The 17,154-nt window shown below is 41.8% G+C and overlaps 2 protein-coding genes across 3 annotated transcripts in view; both read left to right on the top strand.

The window, feature by feature from the left end:
- The first annotated feature begins 186 nt into the window (after nucleotides 1-186).
- On the top strand, nucleotides 187-3,171 carry LOC115154520 (non-histone chromosomal protein HMG-14A). Its single transcript, XM_029700811.1, has 6 exons — nucleotides 187-361; nucleotides 1,191-1,217; nucleotides 1,505-1,534; nucleotides 1,699-1,746; nucleotides 1,933-2,031; nucleotides 2,227-3,171. The coding sequence occupies exons 1-6, from the start codon at nucleotides 347-349 to the stop codon at nucleotides 2,254-2,256; spliced, it is 249 nt and encodes an 82-aa protein (XP_029556671.1). The 5' UTR covers nucleotides 187-346; the 3' UTR covers nucleotides 2,257-3,171.
- Nucleotides 3,172-7,112: 3,941 nt separating this feature from the next.
- Nucleotides 7,113-17,154, top strand: part of LOC115154511 (bromodomain and WD repeat-containing protein 3) — a 31,354-nt gene continuing 21,312 nt past the window's right edge. For both annotated transcript variants that reach the window (XM_029700793.1, XM_029700792.1), the window contains exons 1-14: nucleotides 7,113-7,333; nucleotides 7,496-7,554; nucleotides 7,655-7,684; nucleotides 7,865-7,924; nucleotides 10,819-10,969; nucleotides 11,133-11,231; nucleotides 11,607-11,767; nucleotides 11,884-12,105; nucleotides 12,279-12,379; nucleotides 12,515-12,585; nucleotides 12,773-12,873; nucleotides 13,051-13,091; nucleotides 13,178-13,282; nucleotides 13,407-13,557. In XM_029700793.1, coding sequence (XP_029556653.1) covers nucleotides 7,300-7,333; nucleotides 7,496-7,554; nucleotides 7,655-7,684; nucleotides 7,865-7,924; nucleotides 10,819-10,969; nucleotides 11,133-11,231; nucleotides 11,607-11,767; nucleotides 11,884-12,105; nucleotides 12,279-12,379; nucleotides 12,515-12,585; nucleotides 12,773-12,873; nucleotides 13,051-13,091; nucleotides 13,178-13,282; nucleotides 13,407-13,557 — 1,386 coding nt within the window. In that variant the 5' untranslated portion in view covers nucleotides 7,113-7,299. The remainder of the gene's footprint in view (nucleotides 7,334-7,495; nucleotides 7,555-7,654; nucleotides 7,685-7,864; nucleotides 7,925-10,818; nucleotides 10,970-11,132; nucleotides 11,232-11,606; nucleotides 11,768-11,883; nucleotides 12,106-12,278; nucleotides 12,380-12,514; nucleotides 12,586-12,772; nucleotides 12,874-13,050; nucleotides 13,092-13,177; nucleotides 13,283-13,406; nucleotides 13,558-17,154) is intronic.

The raw sequence follows: 17,154 nt of genomic DNA, 5'->3' as shown, positions 1-17,154 counted from the left end.
ACAACATTATAACGTATGTTATTGTTTATTTTCATGCGCCAGTCAGTGGATACTGTTACAAAACATGAATACATCATTCACGTTCACTAGGAATTTGGCGCGTAAATTAACTACGTTAAAAATATTTATTTTTGGGGACACCTTATGCCATCCTTTGATTGGCCAAGCATAACATCAGTCACCATTTAACCGCACCTATCCCCACCCCCATCCAACCACTGGGTTGAATGTGCTATATGTTTACTACAGTATTAGTAATAAGAGAACGCCACTCTCTGCAAACTGTGAACTCAATCACAAAATATAGCTCTTTAGTTTCATTAAAGAAGAGAACCTACATTCCAACATGCCCAAGAGAAAGGTATGTAGAGCTTAGATTAGTATGCGGATATACTTTTTGGCCGTATAAATCAGTCTGATATTATGAAGCCTTCGAGGCAACGGATATTTAATACAAATCTGCCATAGGAATGTATGTTAACTCTTGTAAAAAAAACAATTTGAAATAATTATTAGATTTTTTTGGTTTGCAAATATCGCCATATTTTCCAGAATTTAGAATGTTTTTAGCGATTTATTTAGAGGCGTAAACAATCTTGTTTGAAGCCATACGGGATCTCCATGCTATTGAAACCACAAGCAGCCATGCTTTGCAGTTCCCATCCCATCCATCTCGAACACAGCGAAACAAAACGGATGCCTTTTGACAGTTAGATCGTGTAAATCTGCATTGAGGGGGGTATAGTTTTTACTTAATTTTCATTTTTTTTCCTCGATAATTTCATTTTAAGACCGTCGCAAATATTAATTATTTGAATGATTTCTTTGTTCATCGCGTTAAATGGGTGCTATTGCCCCTTATCACCAGATGGCGGAACACAATTGATTCTGCCCCTCCCCCTTATACATTTGGCGAAAACCGATGAAGACTAATGCCCCACTGAAAAAAAGTAATGGTGCAACTTCTTCTGCTTTTCAACGCATAGAATTTGAAGCGCTTGTCTAGAATGAGTAGAGGCGGTCTGTATGGGCAAAGTGTAGGCTATTGCCTATGTTTGCAAGGGGCTAAGTAAGTTTGTCAACTTGCAGTTACTCATTTTAGACAATAGGTAAATATTCAGCGATATTATGTTGGGAAACAAAAGCATGCTTATCTATCATAAATAATTTATTTTTCATCAATTTTGCAGGGAGCTGATGGCGATGTCAAGGAGGAGGTAAGTTATATACACACACTTGAATATCACCCTTGTTGAATAGGCTACAGGTTGTAATCTTCACCATGATTAAAATCCTCAATAGTGATCACTGGTAATTTTATCAAATTATTTGGTCGCAAAAAAACAGAAAATACTCCCAATAGTTAAAAGATAATGCATTCTTAAAATAGGGAAATATTCAATTGTCTGCATTATGAAAATACATCAAGCATCCTCATTCAATTATTTTAGAAATGTTGTCGTCACACACCTTTGAGTAGTATGGTTATTTTTCGTTACATTAGCCTTCAAGGAGATCTGCACGGTTGTCATCAGTGAGTAAATTCTTTTCTTTCCTTTTTCTTTTCTTTAAAGCTTCCTTTTGGAATTGTGATTCTTGATAAAGGGCAGAAGCACAATTTTATCTGTGTTTTTTGTCCTGTTTCATGGTATGCAAGTCATTGCTTTGACAACCAATATAGTCTTCTGTATTTTTCAGAAACCAGTACCTTCAAAACCATCACCAAATCCAAAAAAGCCAGCTAAGGTAATATTTACCTGCCTTCAATATCTACTAATTTACATGATTAAGTATAATTATGCCTATCATGTGTTTAATATGTCATTGTTCTCTTTCTGTCACATTTCTATATGAAATGTTTAGACAATTTCATGATTTGGAGGTGCCAGGCAGAGAAAATTTGACATATATGCATGTAAATTGACCCCACAGAAAGAAAAAGTAAATAACAAGAAGAAGGCGAAGGCAGCAGCGGTCGAGGAGCCTAAAGAGGAGACCCAGACTGAAAATGGCGAGATCAAGACAGATGAAGTATGTCATGCCATATTAGTGATACACGGTCTCTTTTCTATTACCAATTATTTTTACTTTAAATATTATCTTGAAGGTTGATGTTTTTAGTTAGTTGTTGTATCTTACTATTTCTGGAGGCAAATCCATCTAAAAGCATTAATCATTCAAGATTCTCAGTGTCTCACAGTGAATGGCTCTTTTGTCGTCTAACAGGTAGAGACTCCAGAAGAGAAGACTGAGTAGCACTGCTCCCGTCCATCCAATCCCCTGCCTTGTATGGCCCCCAAGTCTCATGTTTTCCCTAAAACCTCCATTACCTTAACAGAGGAATATTTTTATCAACAATTTTGTAATTATTGGTACAGGGTTTTAGCACAACACAGCTAAATATGGAGGATTGTTCTGTTGTGCAGTGGTCATAAAGTGTTTTTAAGCAAACGCAATTATGGTTTCGTTTTTTTATTAGTGTTGGGACTTTAAAAAATAATGCTGGATGGCAGACTAATTGCAGGTGGTATAGTGTCACATTGTAGGTTTGCCAACTCAGAACATTTCACTTTTGTAGTTGGTTGTTTTTTTACCCTTTATGTACAGTGATTTTTCTTTGGGAGGGGTTTACTTCTTTTCAACTTGATTGTCTGTAAGCAATTTTGGAAACATTTTAAACATTCCAGGCTTAAAGGACAATTTCTCAACTTCATATTCATAATCTCCAGCACCACCGCAACATCAACATGTGAAAATTGCTAGTTTGATTTGTTGTAAAAAAAAAAGAGGAATATTTTCAATGCATGGTGTGATTAACAAATGACTTGCCATTAGCTACTAATTGGACACTTCCTCTGTTTTTTTTTTAAACCACAAACATAGAAACGCCCCATTTTCACATATGTTGATGTTGTGCTAGAGATTAAGCAGAATTTTTTTTAAATTTCCCGAATGTGGACATACATGCTTTTTAAATAATCTTGCTCTGAATTATTTTGACACAAATTATTTTAACGGAGGAAGAGGCTTGTTGGAAGTTGCTTATGCATTTTGAAAGAAATGTTGGGATTTTAACACTGAAAATTAATCTATTGAAATATGCAGCTGTGTTCCCACTGAAGTTCAGGATATTTAATTGGAATTTAATAAAATAGTAATTGGAATTTCTCATGAGGTTGCGATGGTCTCATTACTTTACGTGTCATTGTTACTGTATCATTACCATATCTAAACTCACAATAGTAGACCATCTAGCCAACCAGTTGTTCTGATTGTTATTGTAGTATGTATATATATTGTAATACTAATATATGGGAAACATTTTTATAACAGATTCTGGTCAAAGGTAGCATTTTACAACCTACTGGATTTGGCGACATATTTGCTGACCAAAATAAAAAATGAGACTGAAAGGATCCTAGGTATCGTGCCAGTCTACTTGCAAGCACAAATAACCACAAAGACATTATCTGTCTTGCAAAAGCATGACACTTTTCAGATCTATACATTATGATTGTTTGACATGCAAAGTTGTAATCATGCTCTAACTATGCCTAAGTAGTGTTTGGCAGTTCCCATTGCAGGGAGCTTTATGGTAAGTGTTATGCTTGTCTGAAAAGAACCCTGTACTGCTGCTTGCAAGTTGCAACTATATTTTAATATTTTGACGTATATGCTAAACCAGTTCAGCTTGTGTCATGTAGTGAAGGCAAGAAAATAGAATTTACTTATCACAAGAAAAGTATAATTGACCTTAATTGTTTATTTGAAAATTTACTGAACAAAAAGTGTTTTCGGAAAGTATTCAGACCCCTTGACTTTTTCTATAGCCTTATTATAAAATTGATTTTAAATTCCCTCCATATACACGCAATTCCCCATAATGACCAAGCGAAAAGAGGTTTAGAATTGTTAGCAAATTTATATAAGTATTCAGACCTTTGCTATGAGTCAAAACTGAGCTCAGGTGCATCCTGTTTCCATTAATCATCCTTGATAAGTTTCTACAACTTGGAGTCCACTTGTGGTAAATTCATGTGATTGATGTCCAATCAAATTTATTTATAAAGCCCTTTTTACATCAGCCGATATCACAAAGTGCTATACACAAACCCAGCCTAAAACCCCAAACAGCAAGCAATGCAGATGTAGAAGCATGGTGGCTAGGAAAAACTCCCTAGAAAGGCAGAAACCTAGAGAGGAACCAGGGGTGGCCAGTCCTCTTCTGGCTGTGCCGGGTTGAGATTATAACACTACATGGCCAAGATGTTCAAAAGTTCATAGATGGACAGCAGGGTCAAATAATAATCACAGTGGTTGTAGAGGGTGCCAGTTGGCTTTTCAGTTGGCTTTTCATAGCCAAGCATTCATAGTTAGAGACAGCAGGTGCGGAAGAGAGTCGAAAACAGCAGGTCCAGGACATGATTTGGAAAGGCACATACCTGTCTATATAAAGGTCCCACAGTTGACAGTGCATGTCAGAGCAAAAACCAAGCCATGAGGTCGAAGGAATTGTCCGTAGAGCTCTGAGACAGGATTGTGTCAAGGCACAGATCTGGGCAAGGGTACCAAAAAATGTCTCAAGCATTGAAGGTCCCCAAGAACACAGTGGCCTCCGTCATTCTTCAATGGAAGAAGAGTGGAACCACCAAGACTCTTCCTAGAGCTGGCCCGCCTGGCCAAACTGAGCAATCGGTGGAGAAGGGCCTTTGTCAGGGAGGTACCCAAGAACCCGATGGTCACTGACAGCTCTCCAGAGTGGCTCTGTGGAGATGTGAGAACTTTCTCGAAGGACAACTATCTCTGCAGCACTCCAATCAGGCCTTTATGGTAGAGTGGCTAGACGGAAGCCACTCCTCAGTAAAAGGCACATGACAGCCCACTTGGAGTTTGCCAAAAGGCACCTAAAGGACTCTCCAGACCATGAGAAACAAGATTTTCTGGTCATATGAAACAAAAATTGAACTATTTGGCCTGAATGCCAAGCGTCACATCTGGGGGAAACCTGACACCATCCCTATGGTAAAGTATGGTGGTGGCAGCATCATGCTGTGGGGATGTTTTCAGCAGCAGGGACTGGGAGACTAGTCAGGATCGAGGGAAAGATAAACAGACCAAAGTACAGAAAAATCCCTGATGAAAACCTGCTCCAGAGTGCTCAGGACCTCAGACTGGGGCAAAGGTTCACCTTTCAACAGTACAACTATCCTAAGCACACAGCCAAGACAACTCAGGAGTGGCTTCGGGACAAGTCTCAATGTCCTTGAATGGTCCAGGCAGAGCCCGGAGTTGAACCCAATCGAAAATAGCTGTGCAGCGAAGCTCCCCATCCAACCTGAAGCTTGAGAGGATCTGCAAAGAATGGGAGAAACTCCTCAAATACAAGTGTGTCAAGCTTGTAGCGTCATACCCAAGAAGACTTGAGGCTGTAATCCCTGCCAAATGTGCTTCAACAAAGTACTGAGTAAAGGGTCTGAATACTTAGGTAAATGATATTTCAGTTCTTTATTTTTAATACATTTGCAATACCCTGTTTTTGCTTTTCATTATGAAGTATTGTGTGTAGATTGAGGGGGGGAAAACAATTTAATCAATTTTAGAATAAGGCTATAACTTAACAAAACGGGTCTGAATACTTTCCGAATGCACTGTATAAACGCAACATGTAAAGTGTTGATTTCATGAGCTGAAGTAAAAGATCCCAGAAATGTTCCATACACACAAAAAGCGTATTTCTCTCAAATGATGTACACAAATTTGTTTATATCACTGTTAGTGAGCATTTCTATCACTGTTAGGGAGCAATTGGCATATTGATTGCAGGAATGTCCACTAGAGCTGTTGCCAGATAATTTAATGTTCATGTCTCTACCATAAGCTGCCTCCAACGTTGTTTTAGAGAATTTGGCAGTACGTCCAACCTGCCTCACAACTGCAGACCACGTGTAACCACTCCAGTCCAGGACCTCCACATCCGGCTTCTTCATCTGCAGGATCATCTGAGACCAGCCACCCGGAAAGCTGATGAAACTGTGGGTAACCGTCTCAGAGAAGATTAGCTGCGTGCTTGTCATCTTCACCAGGGTCTTGACCTGACTGAAGTTCGGCGTCGTAACAGACTTCAGTGGGCAAATGCTCAACTTCGATGGCCACTGGCATGCTGGAGAAATGTGCTCTTTACGGATGAATCCCGGTTTCAACTGTACAGGGCAGATGGTGTCGTGTTGGCGAGCGGTTTGCTGACGTCAACAATGTAAACAGTGTGCCCCATGGTGATGGTGGGGTTATGGTATGGGCAGGCATAAGCTACAGACAACGAACACAATTGCATTTTATCAATGGCAATTTGAATGCACAGACGTTCCGTGACGAGATCCTGAGGCCCATTGTCGCCCCATTCATCCACCACCATCACCTCATGTTTCAGCATGATAATGCGCAGCCCCATGTCGCAAGGATCTGTACACAATTCCTGGATGCTGAAAATGTCCCAGTTCTTTCATGGCCTGAATACTCACCAGACATGTCACCCATTGAGCATGTTTGGGATGCTCTGGATCGACGTGTAAGCCAGCGTGTTCCAGTACCAACTATATATCCAGCAACTTCGCACCATTGAAGAGTGGAACAACATTCAACAGGCCACAATTAACAGCCTGATCAACTCTATGTGAGGGAGATGTGTCACCCTGCATGAGGCAAATGGTGGTCACACCAAGTACTGACTGGTTTTCTAATCCACACCCTACTAGTCATTTTTTAAGGTATCTGTGACCAACAGATACATATCTGTATTCCCAGTCATGTGAAATCAATAGATTTGGGCCTAATTAGTTTATTTCAATTGACTGATTTCCTTAAATGAACTGTATGTAACTCAGTAAAATCTTAGACATTTCTTCTTACCACAAGCGATACGCGTTAATGTTCAGAATGTGCGGCGGGGCTCTTAACGAAACTCCCCCATACAGAAGAGGCCTTCATCGAATGACTTTTAATCTTATTTGTAATCTAATGGAACTGAGCGTAAGCATGATCAAGGGCTAAGTACTGTATGACCTGCCCTCCAAAACCAGGTGGTATGGACACCAAGTGGCTCGTGCTGGAATTGCAGATTTGCTCTCATTGGTCGCGGGAGGGCGCTAACAAAGCATAAGGCGGTGAGATAGATAGCTAGCTAGCTAGCTAGCTTGAGAAAGGAAAAGGCCGAACGCTGCCTGCTGTGGAAATAATTATTGTGGCTATTCTACAAATACACCTACACATTAATGAATCAAATGTCGGTGTTCTTATCAAGTGATGGCAGAAGAACAGTGTTCAGAAATCGAAGCTGGTGGGTGCTGAGTGTTTATTTCTCTATTAAAATATGAACGCAAACAGTTTAGGGCTTGTATCAGTTAGCCTAGCTAACTAGTTAGCTAATGTTAGCTGGCTAGTTAGCTACCTGGATAGCTTAGCTATTGAATGGCTAATTAATGCGCCTCTGCATTTTCAGAATTGTATTACCTCATTGCTAGATTTCTCCAGTCGGGACCGTGTAAAAAATCGGCACAGGTACAAGTTATATCAAGAACTTTGATAGCTACAATTGCTAACTTGCTAAATAGGGCTGAATGTGTGCTAAATAACGTTACTGGCAACTGTCTCTCCATAGATACTGGTTGAGGAACTAGAAGAGTATGAGGTAAGCTGCGCCGCTCTCGTCTGTATTAGCTTGTTCTCACGTCCCGTTTCCGCGATATTGACTGCTTTCTATTTTTATTGGCATGGTATACTTTTATCGATAGAGGCATTAACAGTATATCAACTACATGATTGTATTTGTGGTTTGATGCAATTATTTAACCGCGTGTCTCCCTTCTAGTTGATCCCGAAACGATGGAGTTGGGACGGCAAACAATATAAACGAAACTTCCAAGACTGGGTGAGTGTTATTATAATAAGTTCTTAACCGGCTATCTAATCAGTCCAGTAACCGTTTTCAATAATATAGGCAGGTTTTTATATCAATATTTCCCGGCTTTTAAATCTTTTGATTTAATTGATGGATGATGGTGTGAAAATAACACACCAACTGTGCGTTGTAGTAATAGCCGACATTTGATTACTTAATTTCTGACCAAATATATCAATTTTATTGCCGTTTTGTGTGTGTGCAAAGAGGAGGGGTTAAACGAGGGCAAACAGAACGTGGCTGTACAAAGGCTTGGAGAACGTCAATCTTCACATACAGCCAATGAAATCGCAGTTACTATTTGAGCCAGCCGGGGAGAAGAGAAGGAGGGTGATTCTGATTGGCCTTGGCTGTCGAGATTGCTGACCTGTTTGACTGTGTGTACTAAATAAATTCATACCTGTTTAAAACTGTATGACTTGTTATAGAGGGCATATTAATGTCATGTTTCACCCCAGGATTTTTTGCATTCTTTGGGGAGAACCCTGATTCCAAAATGCGAAAACAACTGCACTTTTAAAGTGAAGATCAAATCAAATGTTATTTGTCACATGCACCGAATACAACAGATGTAGACCTTACCGTGAAATGCTTACTACAAGCCCTTAACCAACAATGCAGTTAAGAAATTGAGTTAAGAAAACATTTACGAAATAAACCAAAGTACATTTTTTAAATAAAAAGTAACATGATACAATAACAGAGGCTATATACAGGGGGTACCAGTACTGAGTCAATGTGTGGGGGTACAGGTTAGTCAAGGTAATTTGTACCTTTAGGTAGGTGTAAAGTGACTATGCATAGATAATAAACAGTGAGTAGCAGTAGTGTAAAAACAAAGGGGGGGTTGTCAATGTAAACAGTCCAGGTGGCCATTTGATGAATTGTTCAGCAGATCTATCTCTCTTCAATATCAGATGTACAACTTTTCTGTTTAGACTATCCTTACGTTAGCTACGTTAGCCTTTTATGTGGTGTGACCAAACCACATTCCTGGGGTGCGTTCAGTACGACAAAACGGGGTTCAGTGTTTAATTCAATGGAAACGGTACTGAACGACCAGTTGAACGGTGCAATTATGGTGGCCCAGAGGGAGATTGATTGTATGGTGTGTGTGTGTTGCACGAGTTTTGCGATTTCAAATGGTCACACCCATATTAATCAGGCCACACCCACCAAACAGAAGCAAATGTACCTCAAAAAGGCTGTTGAAGAATGATGCACACCGTCTTTGGGAAACGTGGTATTCAGTACAAACTGTCACGCAATGTAGCAAATGTTGAATTGAACTATACTCAACAAAAATATAAATGCAACGATTTCAGAGTTACAGTTCATATAAGGAAATCAGTCAATTGAAATAAATAAATTTGGCCCTAATCTATAGGTTTCACATGACTGGGCAGGGGTGCAGCCATGGGTGGGCCTGGAAGGGTATAGGCCCACTCACTAGGGATTATTATTACAGACAGAAATACTCCTCAGTTTCATCAGCTGTCCGGGTGACTGGTCTCAGACGATCCCGCAGGTGAAGAAGCCGGACGTGGAGGTCCTGGGCTGGCGTGGTTACATGTGGTCTGTGGTTCTGAGGCCAGTTGGACGTACTGCCAAATTCTCTAAAACAACGTTGGAGGCGGCTTATGGTAGAGAAACTAACATTAAATTATCTGGCAACACCTCTGGTGGACATCCGTTCAGTCAGCATGCCAATTGCACATCTGTGGTGTTGTGACAAAACTGCACATTTTAGTGGCCTTTTATTGTCCCCAGCACAAGGTGCACTTGTGTAATGATCATGCTGTTTAATCAGCTTCTTGATATGCCACACCTGTCAGGTGGATGGATTATCTTGGCAAAGGATAAAATGCACACTAACAGGGATATAAACAAATGTGTGCACAACATTTTAGAGAAATAAGCTTTTTGGTATGAAACATTTCTGGGATCTTTTATTTCAGCTCATGAAACATGGGACCAACACTTTACATGTTGTTTATATTTTTGTTAAGTATAAATGCACCCCTGCTTCGTGTGTGCACCTATTAGCGTACCGTAAATACCACAGTATATAGACAAACAAAATAAGGATAGAAATTCAAACTATACAGGAATTTCTCATCTAAACCAAGATTCACATGTGGTTATTTGAAAAGCCTTTACTTTTCACTTTGGCTAACAGAGCAAAAATACTGGTATTAAGGTAATAAAGGTCATTCTTGCAGGGTCATTCTTGGTGAGGGAGAGCCGTTGTCTTTACACTATACAACTCACGGGGTGGGTATATGGTGTAGATGTCCGGAGGTAGTATGGGAGACATCTCTCGAGATTTGAATTTAGCTCTGTCTCTTTACACTACGAAAGTATTGCTGGAACTAGTATGTGTCATCAAAGTAGTGAAGTGTAAAGCAGGACTGGGGTCCATTCGAAGGTAGGAAGTGATTTTAATTTAAAAATCCAAAATTGAAAACCTTTTGAAATAAATGGCTTTTTACTCCTCCATTTATTGAAGTAATTTAAAATAGATGGCGTTTTTTCGCATTTTGAATTATTTAAGTTTACTTCCTAAAAATTGACTGCTTTCCATTCGAATTGACCCCATCCATGGTGTAAAGAGGCCTTAATTTGGAGTTGCGTATTTTGTGCTCACACTGCACTTTCTGACCTACCGTGTGAATGTTTTACTGACAGAACATAACATCAAACTTATGATGACGAGTCTTCACTGTATTGACATGTAGGTTGTAAATGTAAGATATCTAAGTGGCTAGGGATATGGTCACATATATTGGATGTTGCTTTGATGACGTTTCTCTACTGATTCCACTCACACAGGTCTATATGACTGTTTTCCCTCGTGTCCACAGGTGATCTTGAACCAGCACATCCCTGCAGACTACCTGCTGAGAGTATGCCAGCAGATAGGTCCTCTCATAGACAAGGAGGCCCCACCTAGTGTCCCTGGGGTCCAAACCCTCCTGGGCTTGGGAAGGCAGTCTTTGCTTCGCACAGCTAAAAGTGAGCCCTCGTCTCTTCAATGTTTCTCTCTCTCTCTCACCATCAAAGACTAACTAATGTCATACTCCCTACATAGGTATTTGGTTACACAGATGCAGAATAAATGTCCCAGGTCATGCAGTCTGTAATGCTTTAGAACCATGCCTTCTTTTTTGTCTGTTAGGTTGTAGCCACACAGAATGGAGCGGAACTGCTGTTGCTGCGCTCCACCGGGGTCGCCCCCCAGAACCACCAGTCAGCTTTGGGAAGCCCCCCAGCATCGGTAAGCTGTGCTTTCAAAAGGAAAATTGTGAAATTCTGGCAATTAAGCCTGAGTCAGATGAACCTGTAGACACCATTTTTATGTCTCTGTGTGCAGTATGAAGGAAGTTAGAGGTAGTTTCACAAGCCAATGTTAACTACCGTTAGCACAATGACTAGAAGTCTACAGGTACGCTAGCAACTTCCTTCATACCGAGACGAAATGAGTGTCCACGAGTTCATCTGACTCTGGGTAAGTAGATTAATTGAATCTCACAGTATCCCTTTAATAAACATATATCCCTGAAACACGTGAACTATTGGTAGCAATACATATTTAAGTGTTTGTAAATAATTTTAGCTCCGCTCAACTGACCTCTACTCTCTCGCCGTCTAGTGTCCATCATGGGTGCTCGCCAGGCTACTGGCACTGCCCGCTTCGGCCATGCTCTGCCATCCTACACCTATCAGCATGTGAAGATGCACAGGCGCATCCTGGGTCACCTGTCCTCTGTGTACTGTGTGGCTTTCGACCGCAGTGGCAGACGGATATTTACAGTAAGAGTCTGATAAAAGAGGAGAGAAGGAATACCAAAGACAGTTGTTGTCAGTTCCCTCTGAAGTGTGTCAGTCTCTATGCTGCCGATGTCTCATCGTGACCCCTCTCCTTCCAGGGTTCTGATGACTGTCTGGTAAAGATATGGTCTACAGATGATGGCCGGCTGCTGTCCACCCTGCGTGGCCACGCGGCCGAGATCTCCGACATGGCGGTGAACTACGACAACACGCTAATCGCCTCAGCCAGCTGTGACAAGGTCATCAGAGTGTGGTGCCTGCGCACCTGCGCCCCCATCACTGTGCTGCAGGGCCATGCAGCCTCCATCACCTCCATACAGGTCAGGACAGCCCTCAGGACTAAGCAATAAGAACCTAGTTACACCTTTCAATAGCCAGGAATTTACCAAATGTCATGTAAAATAACTTGCATGAAACCTGTTGGTTTTTGACTATGTCATTTTGTGACCCTTTCTGCCTGAGAAATGTGTGTGACACCCCCTGTCCTCCTCAGTTTTGTCCGGCGGTTAAAGGACCAATGCGGTACCTGGCCTCCACCGGAGCAGACGGCATGGTGTGTTTCTGGCAATGGCACTCGCTCAGCATGAAGTTCGTGTAAGTGTTGGACAGCAGAGTTTGTCTGAGGCAAAACGATGGGATGAGAATGCGATGGTTTCTTTATTTTCAACAGATCAGTTGTTTTGTGGTCTAGGTGAACCTAACCTGTATTGCGTTCTGATTCCTCCTCAGTGACCGGCCAGTCAAGTTCATTGAGCGGTCAAGGCCTGGGGTCCAGATCTCCACCTCCTCCTTCAGCTGTGGTAGGTGGCCACTAATAAACAACATGCTTTGCATTACATTTATTCCACTTCACCTTTTCACTGAATTATGGAGTTAATTAATCAATTCAAATGACTGTTTGAGCAAGGCAAGTTTTCAAAGCCACAGAACTAGATCTGTTTGTTAATTTAATGTACTTACGTGTTGTTCCGTTGCTCTTTGAATCAGGTGGGATGTTCCTGGCCACAGGCAGCACGGATCATGTAATCAGGGTGTATTACCTTGGCTCTGAAACACCCATGAAGCTCTCTGAGTTGGACTCTCACATGGTAAGACACAGAGAAGAGAAGAACAGAGATGGAGAGCGACAGACATAAGAGCGGAAGAGAGAGGGCGCGAGAGAGAGAGGAGACGGAAGAATCAATGGAGCTAGATCACAGAGCACTTGCACTGTTCATAGTTTGTTTCTCACTACTCCTTTTGTTAACTCCTACCTCTTCTTCCAGGACAAAGTTGTGGTGGTCCAGTTTTGTAATAACAGTTACAGGTTAGTGTGTGCAATTGTCTCTTTACTTAGATCAAACTATTTTGATTTGTTGCTGTGTGGCCTCTAACTGCTGTGTCTGGCCCCAGCCTAAGGTTTGTGAGTGGTAGTCGTGACGGCACAGCCAGGATATGGCATTACCAGCAGCAGGAGTGGAAGAGCATTACTCTGGACATAGCCACTAGACTGCCAGGGTAAGACAATGCTGTCCAGCTGCAATGGTGTCCAGAATTGACAACTGTGCAGCAGCAAATGGGTTTATGTTTCTGTCTCATTAGTAAGTGGTTAGCATGTATTTAACGTGTGCGATTCTCACAGGACTGCTGTTGTGAATGGCGAGGACAAGACCAAGCTGGTGCCGACAATGGTGGCCTGGGACCGTGGTGACCGCACTGTTGTCACAGCGGTCTCTAACTACCTACTCAAAGTGTGGAGCTCCACCACCGGCCAGCTGCTGCATGTGCTGTCTGTGAGTAGATGTCTATCTCCTATTTTTACTATTTTCTACATTGTAGAATAATAGTGACGACATCAAAACTATGAAATAACACATATGGAATCATGAAGTAACCAAAAAATATATTTTATATTTGAGGTTCTTCAAAGTAGCCACACTTTGCCTTGATGACAGCTTTGCACACTCTTGGCATTCTCTCAACCAGCTTCACCTGGAATGCTTTTCCAACAGAGTTCCAACATACGCTGAGCAATTGTTGGCTGCTTTTCCTTCACTCTGTGGTCCGACTCATCCCAAACCATCTCAATTTGGTTGGGGGATTGTGGAGGCCAGGTCATCTGATGCAGATCACTTTCCATCTCGGTAAAATAGCCCTTACACAGCCTGGAGGTGTGTTGGGTCATTGTCCTGTTGAAAAACAAATGATAGTCCCACTAAACCAGCTGGGATAGCGTATTGCTGCATAATGCTGTGGTAGCCATGCTGGTTAAGTGTGCCTTGAATTCTAAGTAAATCACAGACGGTGTCATCAGCAAAGCACCCCCACACCATAACACCTCCTCCTCTATGCTTTACGGTGGGAAATACACATGCGGAGATCATCCGTTCACACACCGCATCTCACAAAGACACGGCGGTTGGATCCAAAAATCTCCAATTTTGACTCCAGATTTCCAACGGTCTGATGTCCATTGCTGGTGTTTCTTGGCCCAAGCATGGCTCTTCTTATTATTGGTGTCCTTTAGTAGTGGTTTGCAGCAATTCGACCATGAAGGCCTGATTTACACAGAACCCTTGTTAACGGATATGCACAAAAACACAAAGAGAGCTCAACATTACATTTAAACTACTCAATCAGTAGGAGGAGTGAAGTCTCTGATGGGCATTGACTAGAGCAGGGAAGTCAGGTATAGTTTCTGATGTCGCTATGCGCAGGATTGCTGAGAGGTTGAGAGTCAGTAAGAGATGATCTGTGCCTTGACTTGTTATGTTTCATCACTGAAAATGTCTGTTCACATACCAATGTTGACCCAAACAGCGCAAACATCTTCTGAGCATGACTCCTAATCTTTGGAGCATTTTGTTCGTCGAGAGATGCATAGAACCTTGTCAGTGACATTGTTTTGAATAGTTCTCCAATCACATCAGACTGAAGATCTATAAGCTCAATTTGCAGGTCAATGGGAGCGTTATCCACATTGAAGGTGAAAGGAGAGGAAACCAACAGCATGTCATTTTCCAACACTTTGAAAACTCACCGTTCAAACCACGCAGCAGTGATGTATACATCTCCCGCTGGTCATCTGATAGGGAACAGACTAGTAGTGTCGGAAGGTGGGTGAGGTTGTTGGCTTCTACTTGGCGGGTGAGGAGGAGTAATTTTCCCTTGAAGGCTTTGACAAGGCTGTACATCTGATGTGCAAGAAGGACCTTCCCTTGTAGTTTGGAATTCAGTTCATTTATGAAGGCCATGATGTACACGGTGAAGGCAAAATCAGCCAACCATTCTTTATCTTGCAGTTGAGGGAAATCCACATTTTCCTTTCATTTGAAAAAACTCAGCAATCTCCGACTTCAGGTCCTACACCCTTTTAAGCTCCTTCCCCAAACTCATCCATCTCACGTTTGTGTGGTAGGGGAGATCTGCATGACCCCACTCTCTCTTCCAGCAGTGAGACAAACTGCCTATGGCTTAAACATTTTGCTCTATTGAAGTTTACCACTTTAGTGACAGTATCCACAACATGGCTCATTTTCAGTGCACCTCCTGAAGAATAATGCAATGCAGGAAAATAATTTTCTGATCTGGGTTCAGCTCAGCTACTTGATCTTGTATCCTTTTCAAAAGGCCAATGTTTTTTCCTGTCAAGTTTGGGTTAGGGTTAACTCCCAGCTTTGCCACAGACTTATTATTTTTCCTCCAATAAATCTTTCCCTGTGGTTGTGCTCTTCATTGATTGCGCTGAAGCAAGCGCCTCTGTAATTTCAACGTTTGGGGTTATGCCTCGTAAGAATATCAACTGCACCGTGTCACGTGCATCACTGCTCTCATCCAGGGCCAAGGAGAAATAGGTGAAATCCTTCACTTTGTCTTTCAATTGTTGTTCCAGATTCTCTGCGATGTCCTCAACACGCCGTGTCACTGTTCGTCTTGACAGGGAAACATTTTCAAACAGCACTTTCTTGTCGGGGCAAAGGGCTGCTGCAGAGTCAATTAAACATTCTTTAATGAATTCGCCCACAGCAAATGGCTTGCTATATTTAGCAATTTTGTGGGACAGTACATAGCTAGCTCTCGCAATTCTGTCGTTTGCTGAATGCAGTTTTGTGTGAAGTCCTTGCTGCTTTTGCAACTGAGAAAGCAACTCTTTCGATGCACTTGCCCTCTGCTCAGAAGACATTCTTACATTTCTCTGCATGAAAGACAGCAATGCTTTCTTTGCACACTAAGCACACAGCTTTCCCTGATACCTCAATAAATACATATTTCAATGTCCAGCCTACATTCATTGTCTGCTTTCCTTTTCTTTGAAAAACTAACTTTTGCGCAATTTCTAGCTAGCTACTATTTGTAACTGTGACGTGTGTGTGTCAGCCAGTCAGTCACTGTCTGTCCTCGTGCAGTTGTTATTTATACGTGTCTTCAAAATAAATGTCCCACAAGCGGTGGGAGTTAAATCATTACACAAAGGCGAGTATTCATTGTGCTTTTAATTTGAATAACAAATATGTTTTTCTAAACTTTACTATCGCAAATTCTTTGATCTGAGCATGATTCCGCATGCCGTATTAAATCAGGTCACGGGCCGCATACGGCCCCTGAGCTGGCCTTTGCCCAGGCCTGCTTTAAGACATGAAGGTCAGTAAACCAGAACATTTCAAGAACTTTGAAAGTTTCTTCAAGTGCAGTCGCAAAAACCATCAAGCGTTATGATGTAACTGTCTCTCATGAGGACCGCCACAGGAAAGGAAGACCCAGAGTTACCTCTGCTGCAGATGATAAGTTCATTAGAGTTACAAGCCTCAGAAATTGCAGCCCAAATAAATGCTTCACAGAGTTCAAGTAACAGACACATCTCAATATCAACTGTACAGAGGAGACTGAATCAGGCCTTCATGTTCGAATTGCTGCAAAGAAACCACAACTAAAGGACACCAATAAGAAGAAGAGACTTGCTTGGGCCAAGAAACACGAGCAATGGACATTAGACCGGTGGAAATCTGTCCTTTGGTCTGATGAGTCCAAATTTGAGATTTTTGGTTCCAACCGCTGTGTCTTTGTGACACGCTGGGTAGGTGAACAGATGATCTCTGCATGTGTGGTTCCCACGGTGAAGCATGGAGGAGGAGGTGTGAGGGTGCTTTGCTGGTGGCACCCAGTGATTTATTTAGAATTCAAGACACACTTAGCCAGCATGGCTACCACAGCATTCTGTAGCAATACGCCATCCCATCTGGTTTGCACTTAGTGGGACTATCATTTGTTTTTCAACAGGACAATGACCCAACATACCTCCAGGCTGTGTAAGGACTATTTGACCAAGGAGAGTGATGGAGTGCTACATCAGATGACCTGGCCTCCACAATCACCTGACCTTAACCCAATTT

The sequence above is a fragment of the Salmo trutta genome, chromosome 19 (genome assembly GCF_901001165.1).
Source record: "Salmo trutta chromosome 19, fSalTru1.1, whole genome shotgun sequence".
Taxonomy (NCBI): Eukaryota; Metazoa; Chordata; class Actinopteri; order Salmoniformes; family Salmonidae; genus Salmo; species Salmo trutta.
This window is presented reverse-complemented; position numbering and strand designations above follow the sequence as displayed.